The 21280-nt window shown below is 44.0% G+C and overlaps 2 protein-coding genes across 2 annotated transcripts; one reads left to right on the top strand and one right to left on the bottom strand.

The window, feature by feature from the left end:
- Nucleotides 1-973: 973 nt before the first annotated feature.
- Nucleotides 974-7379, bottom strand: LOC308311934 (GDP-Man:Man(3)GlcNAc(2)-PP-Dol alpha-1,2-mannosyltransferase-like). The gene is made up of 6 exons (XM_080758742.1): nucleotides 7247-7379; nucleotides 5470-5694; nucleotides 4313-4684; nucleotides 3932-4183; nucleotides 3048-3358; nucleotides 974-2621 (listed from the first exon to the last, which is right to left on the bottom strand). Exons 1-6 carry the CDS (start codon nucleotides 7291-7293, stop codon nucleotides 2338-2340), a joined length of 1491 nt encoding a protein of 496 aa, XP_080614868.1. The 5' UTR covers nucleotides 7294-7379; the 3' UTR covers nucleotides 974-2337.
- Nucleotides 7380-8399: 1020 nt separating this feature from the next.
- LOC308311373 (desmin-like) lies at nucleotides 8400-19466 on the top strand. Its single transcript, XM_080758055.1, has 9 exons — nucleotides 8400-9028; nucleotides 13381-13441; nucleotides 13694-13789; nucleotides 14415-14576; nucleotides 14693-14818; nucleotides 15299-15519; nucleotides 16141-16184; nucleotides 16984-17072; nucleotides 19344-19466. The coding sequence occupies exons 1-9, from the start codon at nucleotides 8460-8462 to the stop codon at nucleotides 19383-19385; spliced, it is 1410 nt and encodes a 469-aa protein (XP_080614181.1). The 5' UTR covers nucleotides 8400-8459; the 3' UTR covers nucleotides 19386-19466.
- The last annotated feature ends 1814 nt before the right edge of the window (nucleotides 19467-21280 follow it).

The following is a 21280-nucleotide window of genomic DNA, read 5'->3' as shown; positions in this document are numbered from 1 at the left end:
TCTTGCTCAAGGACACTTCGACACTAACTCACTAAATAGTAGTATATAGTATAATATTATTCAACCAATGAAAAGTAGAATTTGTGACTAAATAGCAACTGCATCGGATCCATGGTTTTCATCGCTTTTACATTTCTTGAAAATAAACCGTTTTGGACATTGGAGGTTTACTGCCGACAGTGACGACGATATCCCAGTTTCACCCCTGCACTGCACTGGGATACTGGCCAAGAACAAATATAGTGCTGCATGACACTGAACTGTCTGTCTGGGGTCAGAATCCATTCCAACCATTAGTTTTGCACAAAAAACACTCCTTGGCCTAAATACGGCCATAGCAGTCATCACAAATGTGATAAGGTCAGCACATTTGGGCAAGTGGATATGGCCGAATTTAGGCCAAGGAGTGTTTTCCGTGCAAAACTAATGCTTGGAATGGATTCAGAATCATGAAAACCCCCTAGTTTGACATTCTACTAAAAGTATGATGAGATTTTGAAACTTCTTTCGTGATATTTCCGGCAGAGCAGACCTCTCATTCTGTGGACCTTAAAGACCAAGTGAATAGAAAAAAAAACACGGCTAAGAGTATGGCAGGTCTGACAACAAGAAAGCAGTACACTTGCAGTGTAGTGTGATATCTGCTAAAGTTATAAAACACATCTAAGCCAATTTGAAACGGTCAAAGAGACAATCTAAGAACTTTAAGCAACTCAATAATCCAGATCCTCTTTTCCACAACAAGCAGCCGGCGAGGTATTCTATTTTTTGCGGTTTCTCTAGTACAGCGGCTAACAGTCAGGAACAATCGTTCATTTTGTGACACAAGCGTGAAATTCGGCATGAACATTCCTCTGTGTCATCTCTTTAACTTTTTAAACCGGGCCGTCATTTTTCAAGCCAAATGAAAAAGTCATATCTACTATACCAATGTTGGGTTAGTATTTTTCTTAACTATCATCAGATGGTGAGGAACAGTGTTTGCCATTTATTACATTCATCATCAATATAATATAAAACAAAACGTCACATTGGTGTGGTACAGTATGTACAGTAGAGCGTCCATTTTTGGTTCATGTAAACAATCGACAGTATATCTCAGTCATACCGCATGTATTACTACATAATTATTTAAACAATATAATCGTCAAAACAAAAAAATATGTTTTATTGGTCTATAGCAGTCGTTCTCAGCCTTTTTAGGCTGTGAGCCCCCACAATAATATTTGAACTGGGGACCCCCACCCTGACAAACACTTGAATTGTAGGAGTTTAGTTTTGGAATTCAGTTTGACTGGGTTCCAAAATGAAATAGGACAAACTCTTCGCCCTTTACTTTTACGAGCAGGATTTACATACCGTTGCTGTCAGACAGAAATCTCTGCATTTTAACCCATTTAGACTACATCCTGACAGTTTTCTGAAAAAGCTACGTGTCCGTCAATGGTTCTTCGATTTTTCAAAAATAGCAGACCTACAAACTCGTAGCGCGCCACTCGAGCTTGTAGACCTGCTATTTTTCAATAGCTAAAGCATAGCATAATGCTAACACCAAAAGCAGCACTACGTAACTTTCCTCTTCTACCCCAGATTTGAGCCTGGATTCCTGTGCTGACATTTATTACCATTGGAAGAATGTAAAATTCTCTTCACTTAACCCAGTGGTTCCCAAACTTTTTCATGTCAAGGACCCCAAATTGGCACTCATTATTATTGGACCCCCCACTTGAAAAAATATGCCAGGGACCCCCTTTTTACGGCTCTAGCACAGATTCTCAACCCGTGTGTCTGAACCTATTATGAAATATTGAACTAATGAAAAGTATTAATGAGAGCTTGTGACAAAATATAATAACTCTCCGTTGAAACATTATCTGAAAACTAACAGTTTCCACCTGACAGTGACGACATGTAAAACATACTGTAGCTACAACAGCATGATTTCCTGACCTAACGTAACAGATGATCATTGCTGTTTCCTAACAGTGTATTATATGTATTTATTTATGTACAATTATTTTTATAATATTACAGTATCATATCGCTTCTCACGTGACCTCCAGTACTGACCAAATCACCAGGACGTCAGCGCAACCATAATGTAGGCGTAGCATCGGGACACTTACATTCTCTTGTTCTACGGTAAACATCCACACGTTGACAAATTAGTCGACATGGCTAATGTAATGGACACTTTTATGTTATTGTGTAGATGTCCTCAGAGACATTCCACTTATAAATAGCTAGCCTAACCGTTCTGATTTGGTCTATGCATGTGTTCTAAGCAGAGGTCTCATAGTGCCACAGTCACACACACACTCTCTCTCTCTCTCTCTCTCATCGAGCCAGTGTTCCCATGAGCGGCTCCATGGCTGCCAGGAAGCAGGCGTCGAACTCCTGGTCGGAGAAGCGCGCGACAGACTGGCGAGCGTTGCGTCTGATCTGCAGTCTGGCGGCGGCGGGCAGCGCCAGGATCCTGTCCATGGCGTCCGCGTAGCCGTGCTCGTCCTCGGCCAGGAAGCCCGTCTGACCGCCCTCGAACGGCACCACGATGTCCAGCTTGGGCCCGCCAGACTTGTGGGCCAGCACGATGGTCCCAGCGGCCATGCACTCCACCACGCCTGGGAGGGGACACCAGAGGTAGGGATGGGACCAAACGAACATTACATCATGTCACTATTACTGTAGCAAAAATTGTTTAACCCATTTAGACTTGAGACCAGATGTTTTTTGTAACCCATTTATTTTTATCCCAGTGTCAATTGTCTAATGTAATCCTGGGCGCTACACTCCCTGTCAACCTGGAAAAAAACATGTTTCGATATTAATGGTGCTCAAACTATTTCATGTCAAGGACCCCAAACATACTGTATGTAATTGGCCGCCGACACCCAACCTGAAAATGTTGTTCCAGGCAACCCTGGATATATTGCTGTATATTCAAAGATTTGCACAAGTTTTCATGATAAAAAATAAATATATAGGAGATCTACAAGCTTGTAGCATGCCGCACTGCAAGCTTGTATGTCTGCTATTTTTGTACTCACCGATGCCAAAGTGTTCGTTCCACATGGTGTGCAGGCCGATGGTGGCTCCTGCCAGCTCCCTCTTCAGCTCCTCGAAGGGAACGTTGACCTTGAACTCCACCCTGTTGGCCACGCCCAGCTCCTGGCACAGCCCCCTGAGCATCAGCACCCTATCCTCGTCCTCCTGGTTCCTGCATCCACCAATCAGCACCAGCCGGAGCCCCCCCAGCTCCTCCCCTCGGCGCTCCACCAGCCTCTTGAAGGCCCGGATCTGCAGACGGTGGTCCTTCTCTGGCCTGAACTGTCCGATGGAGACCACCGACCGGCTCTTCCTGTAGCGGAGAAGATTTCTTTATACATTTTAATCATTTGAAAACTTGTGCACAATGAGTACTTTTACTTTTGGTACTTTTTTAAGTACATTTTGATGCCAATACTTTTGCAGTTTTACTCAAATACATGTGTTTGTTTGTTTAATAAAATCCACTGTAGAAGACATGTTAACAGTATGAGCTACTAAGTTTGGAAGTGCTCGTTGGATATCACTCAATGGTCCTAAGGACCACCTGTTTTGAATTTGCACATAATGCAGGAGGCAGCCGGACACTTAATCACCTGCAAGGAATTCCGTGACAGAAAGTAGCTCATAACTCATAACATGTCTGAGGTGGATATTTATGAAACAAACACTTAGCAGATAGAGGATAATTGAAGCTTTTCGTGCAGCTGCAATGTTGGTGAGTTTGACGTTGTTTAATACAATCAGATAGGACTTTTCAGTTTGGATGTATGGGCTGTCAATGGCAAACTAAATTAACTTAATAGCAGGATGGCCGTGGTATCTGCATACGGTAAATTGATACTACACACTACAACGTTTGAGTACTTTTTCCACCACCGCTTACCTGTCCTCCTTCTCCTCGTCGTCCAGGGTGATGTCCAGGAATGCGGTGACGTCGCAGGGCGGGTAGACCACGCTGGTGCGGTTGGGGGAGCGCCACAGCGCCAGGATGTGGTCCAGCGTCCAGGAGGAGTTGACCATGACGACGTCGCAGCAGGAGCCCGCCATGCCGTAGAGCAGGGCGAACAGGCAGTAGTACACCACCTTGACCGCACTCAGGAACAGGTTGTTGGAGATGTAGTCCGCGTTGTTGAACCTGGCCAGGAGAGGGCAGTGTTTAAACACGTTAAGAGACCTGAGGCCGATTCTACAGAAAGATAATTTCTCATTTCTGTTTTGGTTCTTGAGCTAAAGAGTTTGGGAACCACTGTAAAGTGGTATTCACCTAGGGTTCCTCTCCCTGACCACGGACAGCATGTCCGTGCTGATGGTGGGGTAGTGGACGTAGCTGGCCACGCTGCAGCCGCCCAGGTAGCGAAACAGGGGCAGCGTGAAGGCGTAGCCCATGGAGTCCACGTAGAGGTCGGGCACGTACTGCGCCAGCGCCTCCCAGCCCAGGAAGACGGAGCCCACGCTCTGGCACAGCAGGGTGAAGTGGGGCCAGAGACCCGGCTCCACCAGCATCCGGTGCCTCAGGAACACGAAGTGGACCGGCCGCGGCAGCGTCACGCTGAAGCGCCGCCGCGCGCCCTCCGTCATCTGCGCGCCTGTCACGCCGTGGTCCCCCGTGTACACCACCACGTTGACGTCGGGGTACCTGTGCCGCGCGAGCAGGTGACATTTAGATTTTGTCATATTTTACGCCCATCTGTTTACGTCATACATGGGCAACTGGCGGCCCGGGGGCTACATGCGACCCCCACCATCACTTAATGTGGCCGGCAGGTTAATATCAGAATACTGATACAGTACGTGTATGTATATACCAGTATTATTGACAGTTACAAAAAATGTTATGTCCAATGTTTGTATTTCATGAGGTTAAGAATTAAAGGTATATTCTTTTTTTTGGTCAATATACATAATTATCAACTTACTTTTGTAAAAAAAAGGATTAGGGAGAAATGCCCCTTTAATTCAAATTCAAACTTTTTTTGTGTTGTTGTGATAATCCCGACTATAGAGTGCGCTGACCATATAAGGAGTTCCGTTTTGAGCATGTAGATCAGCTATTTTTTGCTAAGACATAAATATGCAATGTGGCCCTTTGGAGTGAGTGTGGAAATATTGACAATATTCAGACCGTGTTGCCAGCAAGGTGCTAACTATGTGCAACTTCCCGTTGACAGCCCATTCATCCGAACATAAAAGTCCTATCCAATTGTATTAAACAGCGTCAAACTCACAAACATTGCAGCTGTGCGAAAAGCTTGAATTATCCTCTTTCTATCTGCAAAGTGTTTGTTTCATAAGAATCCACTGTAGGCTTCTTATGAGCCAATTCCTGTCAAGAAATTCCTTGCAGGTGATTCTTTTGAAGTATTGGAGACAGTTTGGAAGCCCTCTCCATCGTCAAAGTTGCCCACCCCTGGTTTACATCACCTGTTCTGCAGAGCTCTGATGGCGCACCACAGCACCCTCTCCCCGCCGCCGCCCGCATTGCAGTACGGGTGGAAGAAGGCCACGGCGGGCCGGCCGCCGTCCCGCGTCCGCCGTGCGTTCCTGTTGGTCTGCAGCCACAGGCGCACGCTCAGCACCAGCAGAACCAACACGGCCACCAGTAGCACACACAGGAACAGCAGAGGCAGCAGCAACTTCCACAGCAACCTGAGAGTGACCAGGGTGGGAAAAGTTACGCATATGTTGTACTCGAGTAATAGTATCAATACTACAACGTAGAAAGTAAATACTATAGTAGCCTGGGCAGCATTCCATTTCGGGTTCATGATCCGGTCGGGAGCGGATGGTAACTTTCGTCGTTATTGTTGTAGTCAATGATTTGCAGTCATCTGGCAGCAAACCACAAGGCGGAATCAGTACTATGAATATTCCGCCTTGTGGTTTCCTAGCCTGGCTAATAAGCCAGACCCAATCAGCCGTTGGCAAAAAAATGCAGCGACAGTGTTGTGTGATATTAGTCTGGCTTATTAGCCAGGCTAGTGGTTTCCTGATGACTACAAATCAGTGACTACAACATGATGTAAATTACCATCCGCTCCAGACACATTTTGGAACACAGACTATGCTATATTCAGAGGTGGAAAGCCTGGTGAAACGGTGCTAAAGGACAACTTTTGTTTTTTTCAACCAAGGTTCATGTTTTAGGTTGTTATTAGAGAAAGTAAAAGGTGAGTGTATTTCTTTTTTCATTTGCTGCTTTCTTTTGTTTTAGGGATTTTCGCTGTTTTTAACCCATTCTGACCTGAGATCAGATTCATTCGAGGTTTCCACTGGACACACACTGGTCTGATGAACCGATTCTGACCTGAGATCAGATTCTAAAAAATGTCAGTCGTTCTTCGATTTTTCAAAAATAGCAGACCTACAAGCTCGTAGCGCGCCACTCGGTGGCGCGCTATGAGCTTGTAGATCTGCTATTTTTCAATAGCTGAAGCATAACATGATGCCAACACCAAAACGGGTGCCCGGTCAGAATGGGTTAAAAGTGGCTTCCCCCACAGTAGGCCTCCTTCACATTCAGTAGATCCTGTGATCTTTTGTGGCCAGATGTAATTTCTTGGGGTGTAGTAGGACTATAGTAAATAATAATAAAAAAATCGCTATCGAATTCTGTAAATAAATACATATTTAGCCCCATGTTCGAATGCCCCCGCCCCCCCTGTAAAAATCCCTAAAACGAAAGAAAGCAGCAAATGAAAAACAATTAACACTCATCTTTTACTTTCTCTAATAACAACCTAAAACATGAACCTTGGTTGAAAAAACTAAAGTTGACCTTTAAGTAAAAAGTACAAAAGTATTGGCATCAATATACTTTAAAGTACCAAAAGTAGAAAGTGCTCATTCCGCAGAATGCACCATTTCACATGATGTTCCAAATACATTTAATTTAAAAACGTTTTTCCTCTCTCTCTCTCTCTCTCTCTCTCACACACACACACACACACACACACACACACACACACACACACACACACACACACACACACACACACACACACAAGTTCAGTTCCACCAGTGGGATTAACAGTTAAATACATGCAAACATGGATCAATATAGACTAGACTAGAGCAATTGTTTACACTGTATGTTCTATATGAGTACTGTTTTGAATACATGTCAGCAATATACCCGGTTAATTCACACAGACACACATAATCTAAATATTTATTATCATGAATAATAATGTAATAATACCTGGTTAATTCACAGAGACACAGTACGAGCTGATCGTGCCCAGACATCTTGGATGATGACAACACAACATAAACTTTGACCCCGCTTTTCCTCGGCGCTTTAGCACGGCAGCAGTACACTCATGTGTTCGTCTTTACCTCTACCTGCTGGACAGAGACGGTATAACACTAGCCTCGGAAACCCAGACGTTTTTATTTCCAGGGAGAACTATGAAGAGGAGATGACATTATACAGGCTTCCAAAGCCACGCAAATGTGTCACGGCCACGTCGGCCAGGATGTAATACAGTTAACAAAGTATAGTTGCACTGTGATTTATTTAGCTAACAGTCCGTCAAACTGCCTAAACTGACAATGGAGAAGTTCACTGGAGATGTGAATCAATGGCAAAGCTTTTGGAGTCAATTTGATACAACAATAGACAAAAACACGAGTAAGTCTGATAAATGCACATATGTAAAGACCTTCTTAAGTGGCACAGCGGCTATGTAGTCGCGGGATTGGCTTTATCAGACCAGAATTATGACAATGCCATTAAAATGCTTACCAGTCGTTTTGGGCGCAAAGATCTAATAATTAATTCCCACATGAACAAACTGTTAAATCTGACTCCAGTTAAAAGGGCCACAGATGTGATATGCATTACGCAAACTGTATGATGACATTGAGATACAAGTAAGAAGTCTATTCAATGGGAGTTGTATCCGACACGTATGGAAACGTATTGTGCCCAATTCTCATGAAAATGATACCGGAGGGAAATCACATTAAGGTTCACTCGTCAAACTGACGGTGATGAGGATGGTGATGGAAAGAACAATACGTTCAGTGTATTTTTCTCTGGTCATGTCTGTAGGTTCTGGCGGCTGGGCGCTGATAGTGCAGTGTATATTTGGTGTCACAGGGGGAAGGGGTTCAGTGTAAACTGACTGACAGATTTCTGCAACAATCTGATGTTAATGCCTTTAACGCAAGCAACTCTGGAATACTACACACCCTGAGCGAGAGAGGGGGGGGAAGCAAAATAGAGAACGTTGGAAGGGGGGATGACTACAAATAGTCAGGGGCAGCAGCTATAGGTCCTGCTCTTCAGTGAGCGTCGTACTCCTGCTCCGGCACTGCTTCTCACCAGGCGGACCCTTCTCACACAACACACAGCACCGCATCTCTCTCTCACTCTCTGTCTCTCCCCCCCGGCCTAAACCAGCGCCAACATGACCTCCTACTCGCAGTCGTCCTCCTTGCAGTCGTCCTCCTACCGTCGGACCTTTGGCGGCCAGGGGGCCTACGCGTCGCCCTCCCTCAACCACTCCCTCTTCGGACGCCCCAGCTGCGGCTCTGCGGGGGGCCACGTGGCCTCGCGCGTCTACGAGGTGAGGACCTCATCGGTGCCGGCCTACTCGTACCGCGCCTATGGCCGGCCGGCGGCGGCGACGCGCGCTTCGGGCCGCGGCCTCGCCGGCGAGACACTGGACTTCAACCTGGCCGACGCCGTCAACCAGGAGTTTGTGGCCACGCGCACAAACGAGAAGGCGGAGCTGCAGCACCTCAACGACCGCTTCGCCAGCTACATCGAGAAGGTGCGCTTCCTGGAGCAGCAGAACCAGGCGCTGACCGTGGAGGTGGAGAAGCTGCGTGGCCGTGAGCCAGCGCGGGTCGCCCACCTGTACGATGAGGAGATGAGCGAGCTGAGGCGCCAGGTGGAGGTGTTCACCGGACAGAGGTCCCGCGCCGAGGTCGAAAGGGACAACCTGGCCGACGACCTCGACAAGGTCAGACTCAGGTGGGTTGGTTGATTGAGTTGGTTGGTCGACTGAAGCCATGACGAAAAGTGGTCGTCGACTGCCTATTTTCACTAATGAAAACGAAAAACTAAGCTATGATAATGATTGATGACTAAAACTAAGACTATATATAAAAACTAGACTAAATGTTAGGGAGGGATTAGTGAAGAAGAGATCCAGTAGAACTAAAAGACAAGGCATTTTTATTTTGGTTGCACTTGGGGGTCTACAAGCTCACAACTCTAAAACTAGACTAACACTATAACATTTCAGATGACTAAAATATGACTAAAACCAATTGAAATTTCATTCAATATTCTGTCAAAATCAACACTAGTTGGGCTGGGCTGCCTGCGAGTGTGTGTGTGCTTGCACGTGTGAATGAACAAATCGACCTCTGCGGAAAATACCTATATACTATACGCTCACAATGTGTCAGAGATGCAACACGTTGCATGAATTGGGCAAAAAAGTGTCTCTCAGCTTAATTGTTACAGGACTGTTTGTGTATACATATGTGTATCTATGTTTTACTATTTACAGTACAAAGTAAATCACAGGCTTTTCCAGAGTTGGAACGCTGCTGCTGCCAGTGCCTTTATAGAGGTCGGGCACTTCATGTTGGCCGATTAGGCCCGGCTCACATTGGGCATTCCACTTCATTCCAAAGGTGTTTGATAGAGTTGTGAGAGGGAGGATTACTGATTTAAGTATGTAGGACTAGTAGCATGCCAAAGTTTGTGCTATTGCCATAGAGAATGCATTGGGCGTTTAAGTTAAATAACTCAGAAACTATAAAACATTTCAAAGTAAAACTTTCCAGGATGTGTCTCCACAGTAAGCGGAATAATAAAAAGTGTGAATGGAGTTTCTAGATGAAAGTAATTTTTGACGTGCCAATGTCTGCCATTGAGCCCCATTGTAAATTTGAAAGCACTATATTTCTAAAACTATGAAACATTTCAAAGATTCCTTTTCCAAGTGAGGTTTTCTATTTGAATGAGCTCACATAGGGAAACAGGGGTTCAAATGGCCGAAATTTATATAGGGCTGAAGTGGTCAATGCATGTTTTGTAATGATACCGGTAATCTAAATCTACAAAGTAACAGTAACTAAAGTTTTCAAATAAATGTAGTGGAGTAAAAGTATATTTGCCTCTGAGATGTAGTATAAGTAAAAGTGGAAATACTAAACTGAGTAACTGAGTACTTAGTTAGTTAGTTTACACCACCGTGATGAAGGATATAGTTCCCCCGCAACGCCAAAGGATGCTGCTGCTAAACTGTGCTAAATCCCATCCGTATTGAGATGCAAAGGAATGCATGACACGATCAGGGGAACGGATACAGTTAAAGGCGGGGGTCAAAGTGCAGGGTATTCGATCCCGTTCAAGAAAGAGATGCAGGAATCACATACGAGGTCCACTGGGACCCCCTGAAAGCCACTGGCATTTTGAGGGCCGTGCATGTCCGGAGGTTGAGACATATAAGAGCGACGACCCAGTGGAATATGAGAGTTGTTGAGAGTTGTTTGTGGTACGGTAATTGAGGCGAGGTCGTTATCTGTGTTGTTTGCTGTGGTTACCGACACAGGGTATTTTTAGGCCACTGTTTGCCGTCATGATGATAAGCACAGTGCTTTTAAGTGAATCAGCTGTCAGGTTGTAGTAGGCCAGTGTGGGTCTTGAGCCCAAAGTAGGTCCCCACATGATATTTAGGGGTTATCCTGCAGATGACAGTGAAGTGAAAATTTAAGGACTTTTAAGACCTTTTTGAGTGGTGCAACCACTCCAAGGAATAGCAATGTCCGTCCTAACCTATGTCCTAACCTATGTGACTATGTTTAGAGTACCAGTAGGGGAAAAAGAGGCGCTGTTGTGCCAGAAACAGAGAGAGAGAGATAGTGTTGCACTGTTGCCTGCTAATTACAGAGAGAGAGAGAGAGAGAGAGAGAGTGAGTGTGAGAGAGAGAGAGAGAGAGGCAGGGGGAGAGTTGCACCACTCAGTTCACAAGGGTTATTTTTTAATACCTAAAAAGAAAAAGGCCATTGCTTCAACAAACTATACTACCAGTAAGACGCGCAAACGCGGGAAGCGAACGCAGCTCGTACATATTTGGGTTTTGGACGTATAGCTGCTTTGGGGACTCCTTATATGGTTATGGCTGAGTCATGGTGACGTAACAGCGGGACAGACACTTGCATCAATCACAAACAAATCACTCAGCTCCATATATGGGCACAAAAGCGGGACAGACAGACAGACACACAGACAGACAGACATGATCTGCTAGGTCTCATAGTAAGTGCTCACTGCGTTCGCAATAAAAACTGTTCAAACATTGGCCGAGAATGTTTTAGGGAATGTAAGGGAATGTTTTAGGGAAAATATATTTTTGCACAATGTTTGTGTATTTTGAGACATTTAATCTAATCAGGATATATTCTTGTCTGGATGGGGGAAAAAGAAAACTGAAAACCTCAAAAGCGATCACAGGTTCAAGTTTATGTTGTATCCTACACCACAAGGTTCTTGCCAAATAGCCAGGTTGAACACTATTTTATTCTTCCTTGTTTTTTACCACCTCACTACTGTGAAATGTCCATTGGAAGGTTGTCAAAAGAAACAATGGCAGGCAGCCAGTATTAGTTACAGGGTAGCTGAATCCATTAAGCTGGGCCTTTAAATCATGCACTTCGACTTAAATTGAAATGAGAATGTCTAAATTGTCTCAACAGGACAGCAGGTTGGTCTTAGAGAGAGCTGCACCCCTACCTCCCTGAGATTTCACAAGTTAGATTTATGCAATGCCATGCAACCTTTGTACTGTAGGAGTGTAAGTATCCACAAGCTCACAATGTGTGTTGTGATCGGCTATATATATTCCGCCTAATGTTTGTCCCTGGATAAGGAAGCTGGGGTTATGTGATTAAAGGAACCAGGACAAACAGTACAGTGATTCACCCTGAAGAGACAATTACAAAATTAAACGTGCCTCTATTAAAATAAAATATCTATTTATAATGGTGAACTCACACCGAAGAACTGGACTGGAAGAGCTTACCGAGGCTTGATCTGCATGATCTTTGAGACTTGTAGAGACTTTGAGAGGAGTAGAGGGAAGCAATGATATATTTTTGAATCATTAACATTATGGACAGTGCGCACACGTGCGCACATGCATGCACGACGACGTGCATACAGTGTCTGTAAGCATGTGCTCATATTCATCTCTCTTTGAGCCTGCTGGCATATATTGTGCGTGTGCTTGTGCATGTGCTTGTGTGTACAGCATGCATGCTGTGTGAGGGTGTGTGTGTGAGAGAGAGAGTTACAGCAGAATCTCACACACACGTCATCCATCTCCCGTCTGCACACTCATAGGCCAGGCCTGTCTCTACCCATCAGTCCTTGCTGCTCCTGGGGCAACGCTCCTCCACAGCGCTGTGTTTAAAGTGCTCTTCTATAAAAGGACAGGAATGAATGCACATCTCAATCTCTGATGATTCCACCCCTCCTCTCTCTCTCTCTCTCGCTATGTCTGTGCTGTTACTGCTACCTATTGATGAACAATAACATATTATTTTGTTTTGGGTCCGAGAGGCTAAATCTCATCAAATGTTGGTCTGTGGCTCAAAGCAGGCTCCAAGCAGAAGCAGTCCGATAGCAGGGCAAGGACCTGTACTCATGCACAAATACTTTTCAACTTGCTTAACGACAACTATGTAACATTTGCAGTGGCCCCTCCAGCCTATGTATGGATTACATTACCGTCACAGGACATGTAATCATTACATGTCCTGTTACGGTAATGGCGAAATGGGTGCCTAAGGCTCATACATAGTCTGGATTTTCGGTGGTGAGGTGACCACCGAACTACAACATGACGTCACGAGCCGCGGTGAAGAGCAAACCACCGCCACCGTCCCAGGCCTTCTCTCTGATTTTACTCACCACCGCTCAACATTATTTCAGCTCCGGTGGTCAGCTCACCACCGAAAATCCAGACTATGAATGAGCCTTTATACTCATTAAACAACACTCATGGTCATTTTTAAAAGCAAGCACTCCATTACTTTAACTCAAATACAAATTTGACAGAGCAACCTTTACTCAAGTAATATTAGACCTGGAGTAGCCTCCATGGTGGAGATACTCTTCTAGTTAGTTTATTTTAGAATAATTGCAGCTTCTAACATTTTAACATGTTGATGTTATTGGATCTCACATCACATTGCAACAATAAAGCTAAACTTAAATTTAAAAAGCTTTGTTGGCGCAGTAAAGACTATTGTCAAGGACAGGACACATCACCAACACTCAATAAAACAATCTCTCTCTCTTTCTCAAGGCTACAGGAAGAGATTCTTCAGAGGGAAGAAGCTGAGAGCAATCTGGCTGCTTTCAGAGCGGTGAGTTTCCCACACTGGGCATCTCCGTGGGGGGGGGGGGTTGTTCTAACACCAAGTCAACATAAATTAATCAACCTGTGCAGAAATATACTCTAAAGTGCAAATCATTGAATATTATTCTAACTCAAAGCTTTGCTTCTGGAGGTCCCGCTCCCTGGCACAAAACATTTTCAGATACAGGTCCGCGGGCATATCATTTTGGGGGTCATGAAAATGCATCACTGTGAACGGCATGCGTTTGTCGTCAAACAGGACGTGGACGCAGCTACTCTGGCCCGTCTAGACCTGGAGAGACGCATCGAGACTCTACAAGAGGAGATCGCCTTCCTGAAGAAGATCCACGAAGAGGTCCGTTTGTCTTTCCTGACCTTGTGTTTGGTCTGTCTTAGTGTCCTTCAAGGTCTATCGGTATCTGTACAGTGTGTACACACCTGTCTTCATGCGTCTGTCCCTGTCCCTCTGTCTGTCTTGTCCAGGGATGAAAGTGGCTTGAAGTCTTTGCCAGAACTAATCTTTCGGGTCTAAATTCCGTGTCAAACCCCTTCAATATGAAGTTAGGGTTAGGGTTGGGGTCGGGGTCAGTAAAATAACAAAAATAGTGTATCTGCAAGCATGCAAATGGCATGTGTCACAGCCTCACAGGACACGTCATGAGCTTGTAGATCTGCTATCTTTGAAAATAAATTGGAGAGGGGGGGGATTTCTTCCTATAACTACATGCCCAAAACAGGAATGCCAAGTGGAAAGTGGTTACCGCCGGTAAGCTGTATTCCCCACTATTAGAAGACAATATTATTAGTGTGTAGTGTGGTGTAATCTAACACCACACACATTTACTCTCTCCACTTTCTGTCCACTGCTCTCTCCCTCCATCCAGCGTGTAGTTTTTTTGGTCATGAAAGTTGAGAACAATGCATACGTGTAGTTAAAAGCTAAATCCGTTTGGCCTTTCTCCTCCTCCTCGTCCTGGCAGGAGATCAGGGAGCTGCAGGCCGAGATGCAAGAGACTCAGGTCCAGATCCAGATGGACATGTCCAAGCCGGACCTGACAGCCGCCCTGAGGGACATTAGAGCCCAGTACGAAGGCATCGCCGCCAAGAACATCTCTGACGCCGAGGACTGGTACAAGTCCAAGGTATGGAGAGAGAGAGAGGGGGGGGGGGGGGGGGGGTCAGAAAGGAAGCCTGTAATTGTTCAATATTGCGTGATATCACGTTGTTATGTTGTGACCTTTGCCCCCTGGGCCTGCAGGTAACTGACCTGAACCAGGCGGTCAGTAAGAACCACTTGGCTCTGAAGACGTCCCGTCAGGAGACCATGGAGTTCAGACACCAGATCCAGTCCTACACCTGTGAGATCGACTCTCTCAAAGGCACCGTACGTACCCACACCGATCATACACACTCTGTACTACACACACATTTTTTCCACGGACCACTCGCCCCCAGTGATTCTTGTATTAATTTTACTGAGGCTAAGGTTGTATGTTGGGTTAGGCAATGGGCATAGTTTAGGAATGAGGTTTGTGTTTTGGGGTGAGCGTTCTTGTATTTATTAATAAGTAGTAGTAGTGAATCATTCTTTTCACTCATGTTGTCTCTCATTTTCCAACCCCCTTCTCTCTCCACTCCCTCCATCGCTGTATTATGATTCTATTCATTTCCATCTATCTATCTATCTATCTATCTACCTACCTACCTACCTACCTACCTACCTAGCTACCTACCTACCTACCTTTAGCGGCAGCTTCCTAACTATTTATATGCATTCCTTCTTTTCCATACTACCGTAACTACCTACCTCCGGTCCTTCCTTTCAATTGCCTCCCCCATCCTCGCCTCTCTGGTGCTGGTGCAGAACGAGTCTCTGCTGCGTCAGATGCAGGACATGGAGGACAGGCATGGTCGCGAGGCCGGCGGTCTCCAGGAGAGCATCTCGCAGCTGGAGGCCCAGAGCGCCAACATGAAGGAGGAGATGGCGCGGCACCTCTGCGAGTACCAGGACCTGCTCAATGTCAAGATGGCGCTGGACGTGGAGATAGCCACCTACAGGAAGCTCCTGGAAGGGGAGGAGAGCAGGTATAGAGGTCTACTGATAAGTCTCATCTCCGTATTCCGTCTGTCTCTGCCTGTCTTTTATGTCCCTCTGTCTTTTTCTGTCTGTTTATGTATGTGTCTGTCCATCTGTAAAGGCATTTGTCAAATGTCCATTTGTTATTGTTGTTGCTTTCGGTTTACATCTGTCTCCTTAAGTCTGTTAAATCTGTCTGTCTGTCTGTCTGTCTGTCTGTCTGTCTGTCTGTCTGTCCTGTCTCACAAATGATGGCATCATTAGGATACATTACGGGAGTCAGCCATATAGTCAACATATAGCAAAGGCCAGTCCACACCAATGCAAGTGCTTGCAACATGCAACTACTTGCAACTGCATTATCCCCAATGGCAGTTGCAAGGAGTTGCATTGGTGTGGACTGGCCTTAAGTTATAGCAATGCTCAGAAGAGACATACAATCTAAAATCAAGAAATGGCAGCAGTGCAAAGAGTAGCCTACTAATTTAGTGTTCTCATTGCAACAATAAAGTCGTGTATCCGTTGGTCACTTCAATTCAAAAAGCTTTGTTGGCACAGTAAAGACTGTTATAATGCTGTCAAGGGAAAGAGACACATCACTAACACTCAATGAAACTATCTCTCTCTAGGATTGCCTTGCCCATTCAGACCTACGCCACATTGAGTTTCAGAGGTAAGAGCAAACACCTCGTTGCCACTAGAGGGCACAAGTCACAAGTCTGTGAATCAACACAAATGCAAGGAGTTATTATGCGTTCATGCACTTTAAGGTGTAGTCAACCAATTTTTGTTTAAATGTTATATTGTATTTGATTATATTCATGAAAAGAGCAATCTTAATAGTTATACAGTAGCTGTAACTTTCCTCTTCTACCCTTAGACCTTTGAAACGATCTAAATGTCTCAAGAGACAAAATACAACCACCCCAATTGTATAAGTTGTATTGTATTAACATACTCTACCACCACATACATGGACAACTGGAGGCCGGGGGCCACCTTCACTTAATGTGGCCTGCAGGTTAATATTAGAATATTGATATAGTATTTATTTCAGCTGTTACAATTCAAAACATGCAAACATGACCCGCTTAAATTACTTCAGTCTATATAGTAGCTGAATGACTAGTTATTAGAATTTAGAATGATAATGGTTACAAAGAAATGCTAACGAATCAATATGTTACGTAGTATTGAGGTGGTGACATTATGTAGCCTACTTTTACAGTACATTAGTACTCATTGTGGTAGTTTGTCTGTGATATTTTGTGGTGTAAAAAGTAACCAATTGTTTTACTTAAGTAAATGTTAAATAATACTTGAGTAAAAGTACAAATATATTGGCATTAAATACATAAAGTACCAAAAGTAAAAGTAATCATTTTTCAGAATGTCCCATTTCAAGTTTTCAAATGTATAAAAATCTGATGAAAATAGCAGATCTCTACAAGCTCATATATGTGTTTGAACAGAAACCAGCCCTGAGCATCAACTACGCTCCTCTGAGATGCAAGCCAAGAGATCAGTGCTCATTAAAACCATTGAGACACGCGACGGAGAGGTAACGCACGCGCACACGCACGCACACGCGCATACGCACGCACACACACGCACACACACACACACACACACACACACACACACACACACACACACACACTTACACTTAATGGATCAGATTCTCATCTCTATCTCTGACTCTCTTCTCTACCATGCAGAGGGATGTTTCGTTGCCATCAGGCAGAATGGCAAGCACACATAGCTAGCCCAAATGACTAAAATCACAACAGAATGCAAAATAAAATGGGATCAGCTAAAAGGATGTGACGTTAGACTATAGGACTGGATAAACCAGAGAGCTCTTTTTACATTTGAGGTCATTTGGCTAATGCTTTCATCAGAGTGACATAATAAAGTGCAACAGTAGGATCATAATCGTGGCTTGCTAAAGCACCAGTATTTGACTGACAACAGGTGCAATGAATATTCCTGTGTCCTACTCTAGTCCGAGTCCTAGCATTTGATGAATTGAAAATGTTGGGCCCTATTGTAAACAAGTCTAATGCTTTATGGTGTCGTCCACTCACTGTTAACAGTTTTTGTATCGAGTTGTACTTGAAATGTACTGTAATTCTGCAAACTGTTAATACATCAATCAATCAATCAATCAATTAATGTGATGAAAAGGTGCTGCGGGTGGCCAATGGACTATGGTAGGTTTGTTTCCTCATACAATATTGTCGATGCTGGAAACCTCATGGGTCCAAACTGTTGCTATTCAGGATTAAAATTCCAAGAAGATCGACAAGCTATGCTACTTAACGCTATAGTACTGTATGATCAAGTAGGGCGTTAATTTATGGAAAAACAAGAATGACTCGGTCATAAATTGCCAGCTGCAGCAAGCTCTCATTTATGAACATCACGGCTTCACGTTGCGGCGTTCAGAGTATGGGTTTTATCATGCCGTTCAGACTATGGGTTTTATGGGTATGTCTCCCATTGGCTTAGAGAGGTAGCCTAGAGGCAGCCAGTCATGAAAAAGTGTCCACTACGGTCGCTACTAGCGATACATGTAAAATGTTGTCCAGCCGCTTTTCAAGCAGCTGGCAAAAACACACACAAAGTTAGAACGGAGATATGGTTTGTGCCCGACAGGCTGCAAAGATATTCTGTTGACTACACGTGATCGGTGATGGCCCACATCCACCCCCCCCCCCCCCCCCCCATGTCATAAACACACGCATGCACAGACTAGTTCCCGTTGCAGAGCAACATTCAAATTCCTGTCCCACCCCGGGGACAAGGGGCGGGACAGGCCTGACACAACATACAGTACACCGGCACGCCTAGATAAGCACGCTTCAGCCCATGTCATGTTATGACAGGCCATGTTATTATCGTTTCAACAAAGCACAGAACCCCGTTATCTAGATTTGCCCGCCTGTCATTTTGACGTGAAGAGGACTCTCCCTCTCACCAGGTGTCCCGTTGTGTGTCATGGAGAGATGGAATCATGCAGTTTTATCAACCAGAATGTTATCAGAAACCAGTGATAATTTTGTTGACTAAGACTAAAAGTCTAAGATTTTGATATTTAGTCCACGTGTGTTATTCAAAATGCTCAGACTAAATCATAATTTGCAGTCAAAATAAACACACATCCATTCCACTCCGCTAAAAATCCAAAAAGAATAAAGTCTGCACACTAGGCCATGCTACAAAGCTTAAAATAACATTGTGGTTCCTTTTTACGCCATTGGACATGACGTTTCGAGCCTATACCGGCTCTTCCGATGAGGAGCTGGGTCAAGCTATAGCATGACCCAGGGTGCAGACTTCATTCTCTTAGGCCTACATCAGTGGTTTTCAACCAGTGGTCCTTGAGGCAGCTCCAAGTGGTCCCCAGCTAAATGATGGAGAGTCGGTAATCAAATGTACCCTTGTAGATCTAGTGTGTAAAGTGAAACCCCATTCGGTTTCATTTTACTCTCTCAAGTTACATTATTGTTAAACATCTGCATTACTTAATAATTGACAAGAAGTCTACACAATTCAACGTTTGCCTGTTGTCTCTCCTAATGGTACCAGCATCAATACAGCATGGACAAAATATGGACAAAATATTGTCCATGTGGACAAAATATTCAAGGTTTTGGCTCTGGGATGGTAAATCTCATCAATGGTGGTCCGTGGCTCAAATGCTGAATAAATAATGGGCCTCGATAAGAAAAGGGAACCACATGAACCCTAGCCTACCGATTCCGGGCATGACATGATAAGCGTTAACGTTCTGTGACAATAGATTTTTTTTTGTTGCATCCGTTTGCAGGTGGTCGGTGAGTCGTCACAGCACGAACAAGACATCATGTAACTATATGTGTATCACGGAGAAGCAGAGAAGAAATCTCGATATAATTTCTTCTGGTGGATTGGAGGAAAAATAAGTTGTGGAAAATGTGATAAAACAGAGGGAGGGGGGGGGGGGACTTGTACTCTTGAGGACATGTACTCTTCTTGCTGCGAGGATGTTGTTGAAATGAGTACCAGAGTAAATAAAACAAATGTACATTTTGTATGTGAAAGTAGGGTGATTGGTAGATATCTATGAGTTTGGGAAGTTTTAAGGTTGTTAAATGTTTATCAATACTGAGATGTGCTCAGGGCAGGCTACAGAGAGGGCCTTCAGATTTGTAATGCTAGGTTCGAATTAGATGTTTTAAGAGAAAGGGTATCACAAAATAAATCCCTTAACACGTAGGCTACTGTAATGCCAGTAATTAATCACATTATCTGGTTCTCAAAGTGTGGTCCAGGGACCCCCAGGGTCTGTAACTCTGAGAATATAGTATACTAATGGAACCAAATGGACCATACTCTCAAAGCTATGGCATGGGCATCATTGAAATGAAAAGGTTTGAGTAACACTTTTCTAGAGCATTTATCGTTTACGACCCAACACACTGAATATGATTTCGAGAAGATGACATTGAAATGGTGTTTACTTGCTTAATGGCAGTAGACAAACACACCAGCCTTCGGTCACAGTCACACCACTAGTGTCATTGTTACACCGACTTTCAATTCACTTCCCAAGGTTGGTCACAAACAAGGCTCTCAGAAGGAAGGACAGTCAGACAGATAAGAGCCAAAGGATGATGGGAGAGGAGATAAAAAAAACCCTTTTGTCTGAAGATTGAGCCAAGATTGGAGGCGTTTGTGGTAGGGGGAAAGATGTCGGAGATACAGGGTAGAAAATTAAAACTGCTCTGTGACTGAGAGGACGGCCAGCTATCCCTTTTGACTTTCAAGAAATTGTTTGCCAATAAAGCAAAGAATGAAAATGAAAACGATCGATCGGTGTGTGTGTGTTTCTTTGAATACCTGCATTTTCTTTTTGGCAGTCTGTGGTGAGCTGTCCATGATCGTCTGCACCTGTGTACTGCAGTGATACTCAACCTCAGGCCCGCGGGCCACATCAGGCACGCGGGACCATTATGACTGGCCCACCAATGAAAAATCTAAAAAAAAGAAGAAAATAAAATCTGGAAAATGAAATAAAAATAAATAAATCTGAATGAAGTTATCTTTAATTACATTATTATAAGTAATACTATTAGAGTTGTACTATTACTCGAACGAAAATAAATGGGGGAGATGCAATGCAAATGAAAGACACATACTGTGTATCCCTATTCCCTGACATAATTTTATAGCTAAACGGACATAATTCTATTTTATTTGAATGATGAAACCCAGCTGCCATTAATAGTTGGAAATGGAAATTGCGGAAATTAAAATTGCGGAAATGGTGGAAATGGAAATTGCGGAAATGCGGAAATGGTAATTGCGGAAATGGTGGAAATTGCTCTTCACTTATAGCTATCTATTTTCAGGTAGATTGTTTTATTTTACTCAGTCAGCCATATCACTACTACTAAGGTCATAGCTGGGTAATCTATTTTCAGGCAAATTGTGTTTATTGTATTTTATTTTACTCAGCCATAACAATTTATTTTCTGTTAACCAACTTGCTGGCTGGCAGGCAGGCAGACAGCTACTCATAGACAGGCAGACAGACAGACAGCTACTCATGGAGAATTGGACTGTTTGCATCACAATTCAAAATTCGATTTAAATTGCCACCCGTTTGAAGGGATTTTAATTATTACATAACTATTTGCCAATATGGCTGCCAGGAAAAAAAGGTCTTATTCATTGTGTGGAAAATAAATCATTGGCACACATTAAGACCACATACAGTATAGG

This window comes from Protomyctophum bolini (assembly GCF_963924005.1).
Source record: "Protomyctophum bolini genome assembly, chromosome: 24".
NCBI classification, from domain to species: domain Eukaryota; kingdom Metazoa; phylum Chordata; class Actinopteri; order Myctophiformes; family Myctophidae; genus Protomyctophum; species Protomyctophum bolini.
Note: the sequence above shows the minus strand (reverse complement) of the source record. Positions and strands in the feature narration are given on the sequence as shown.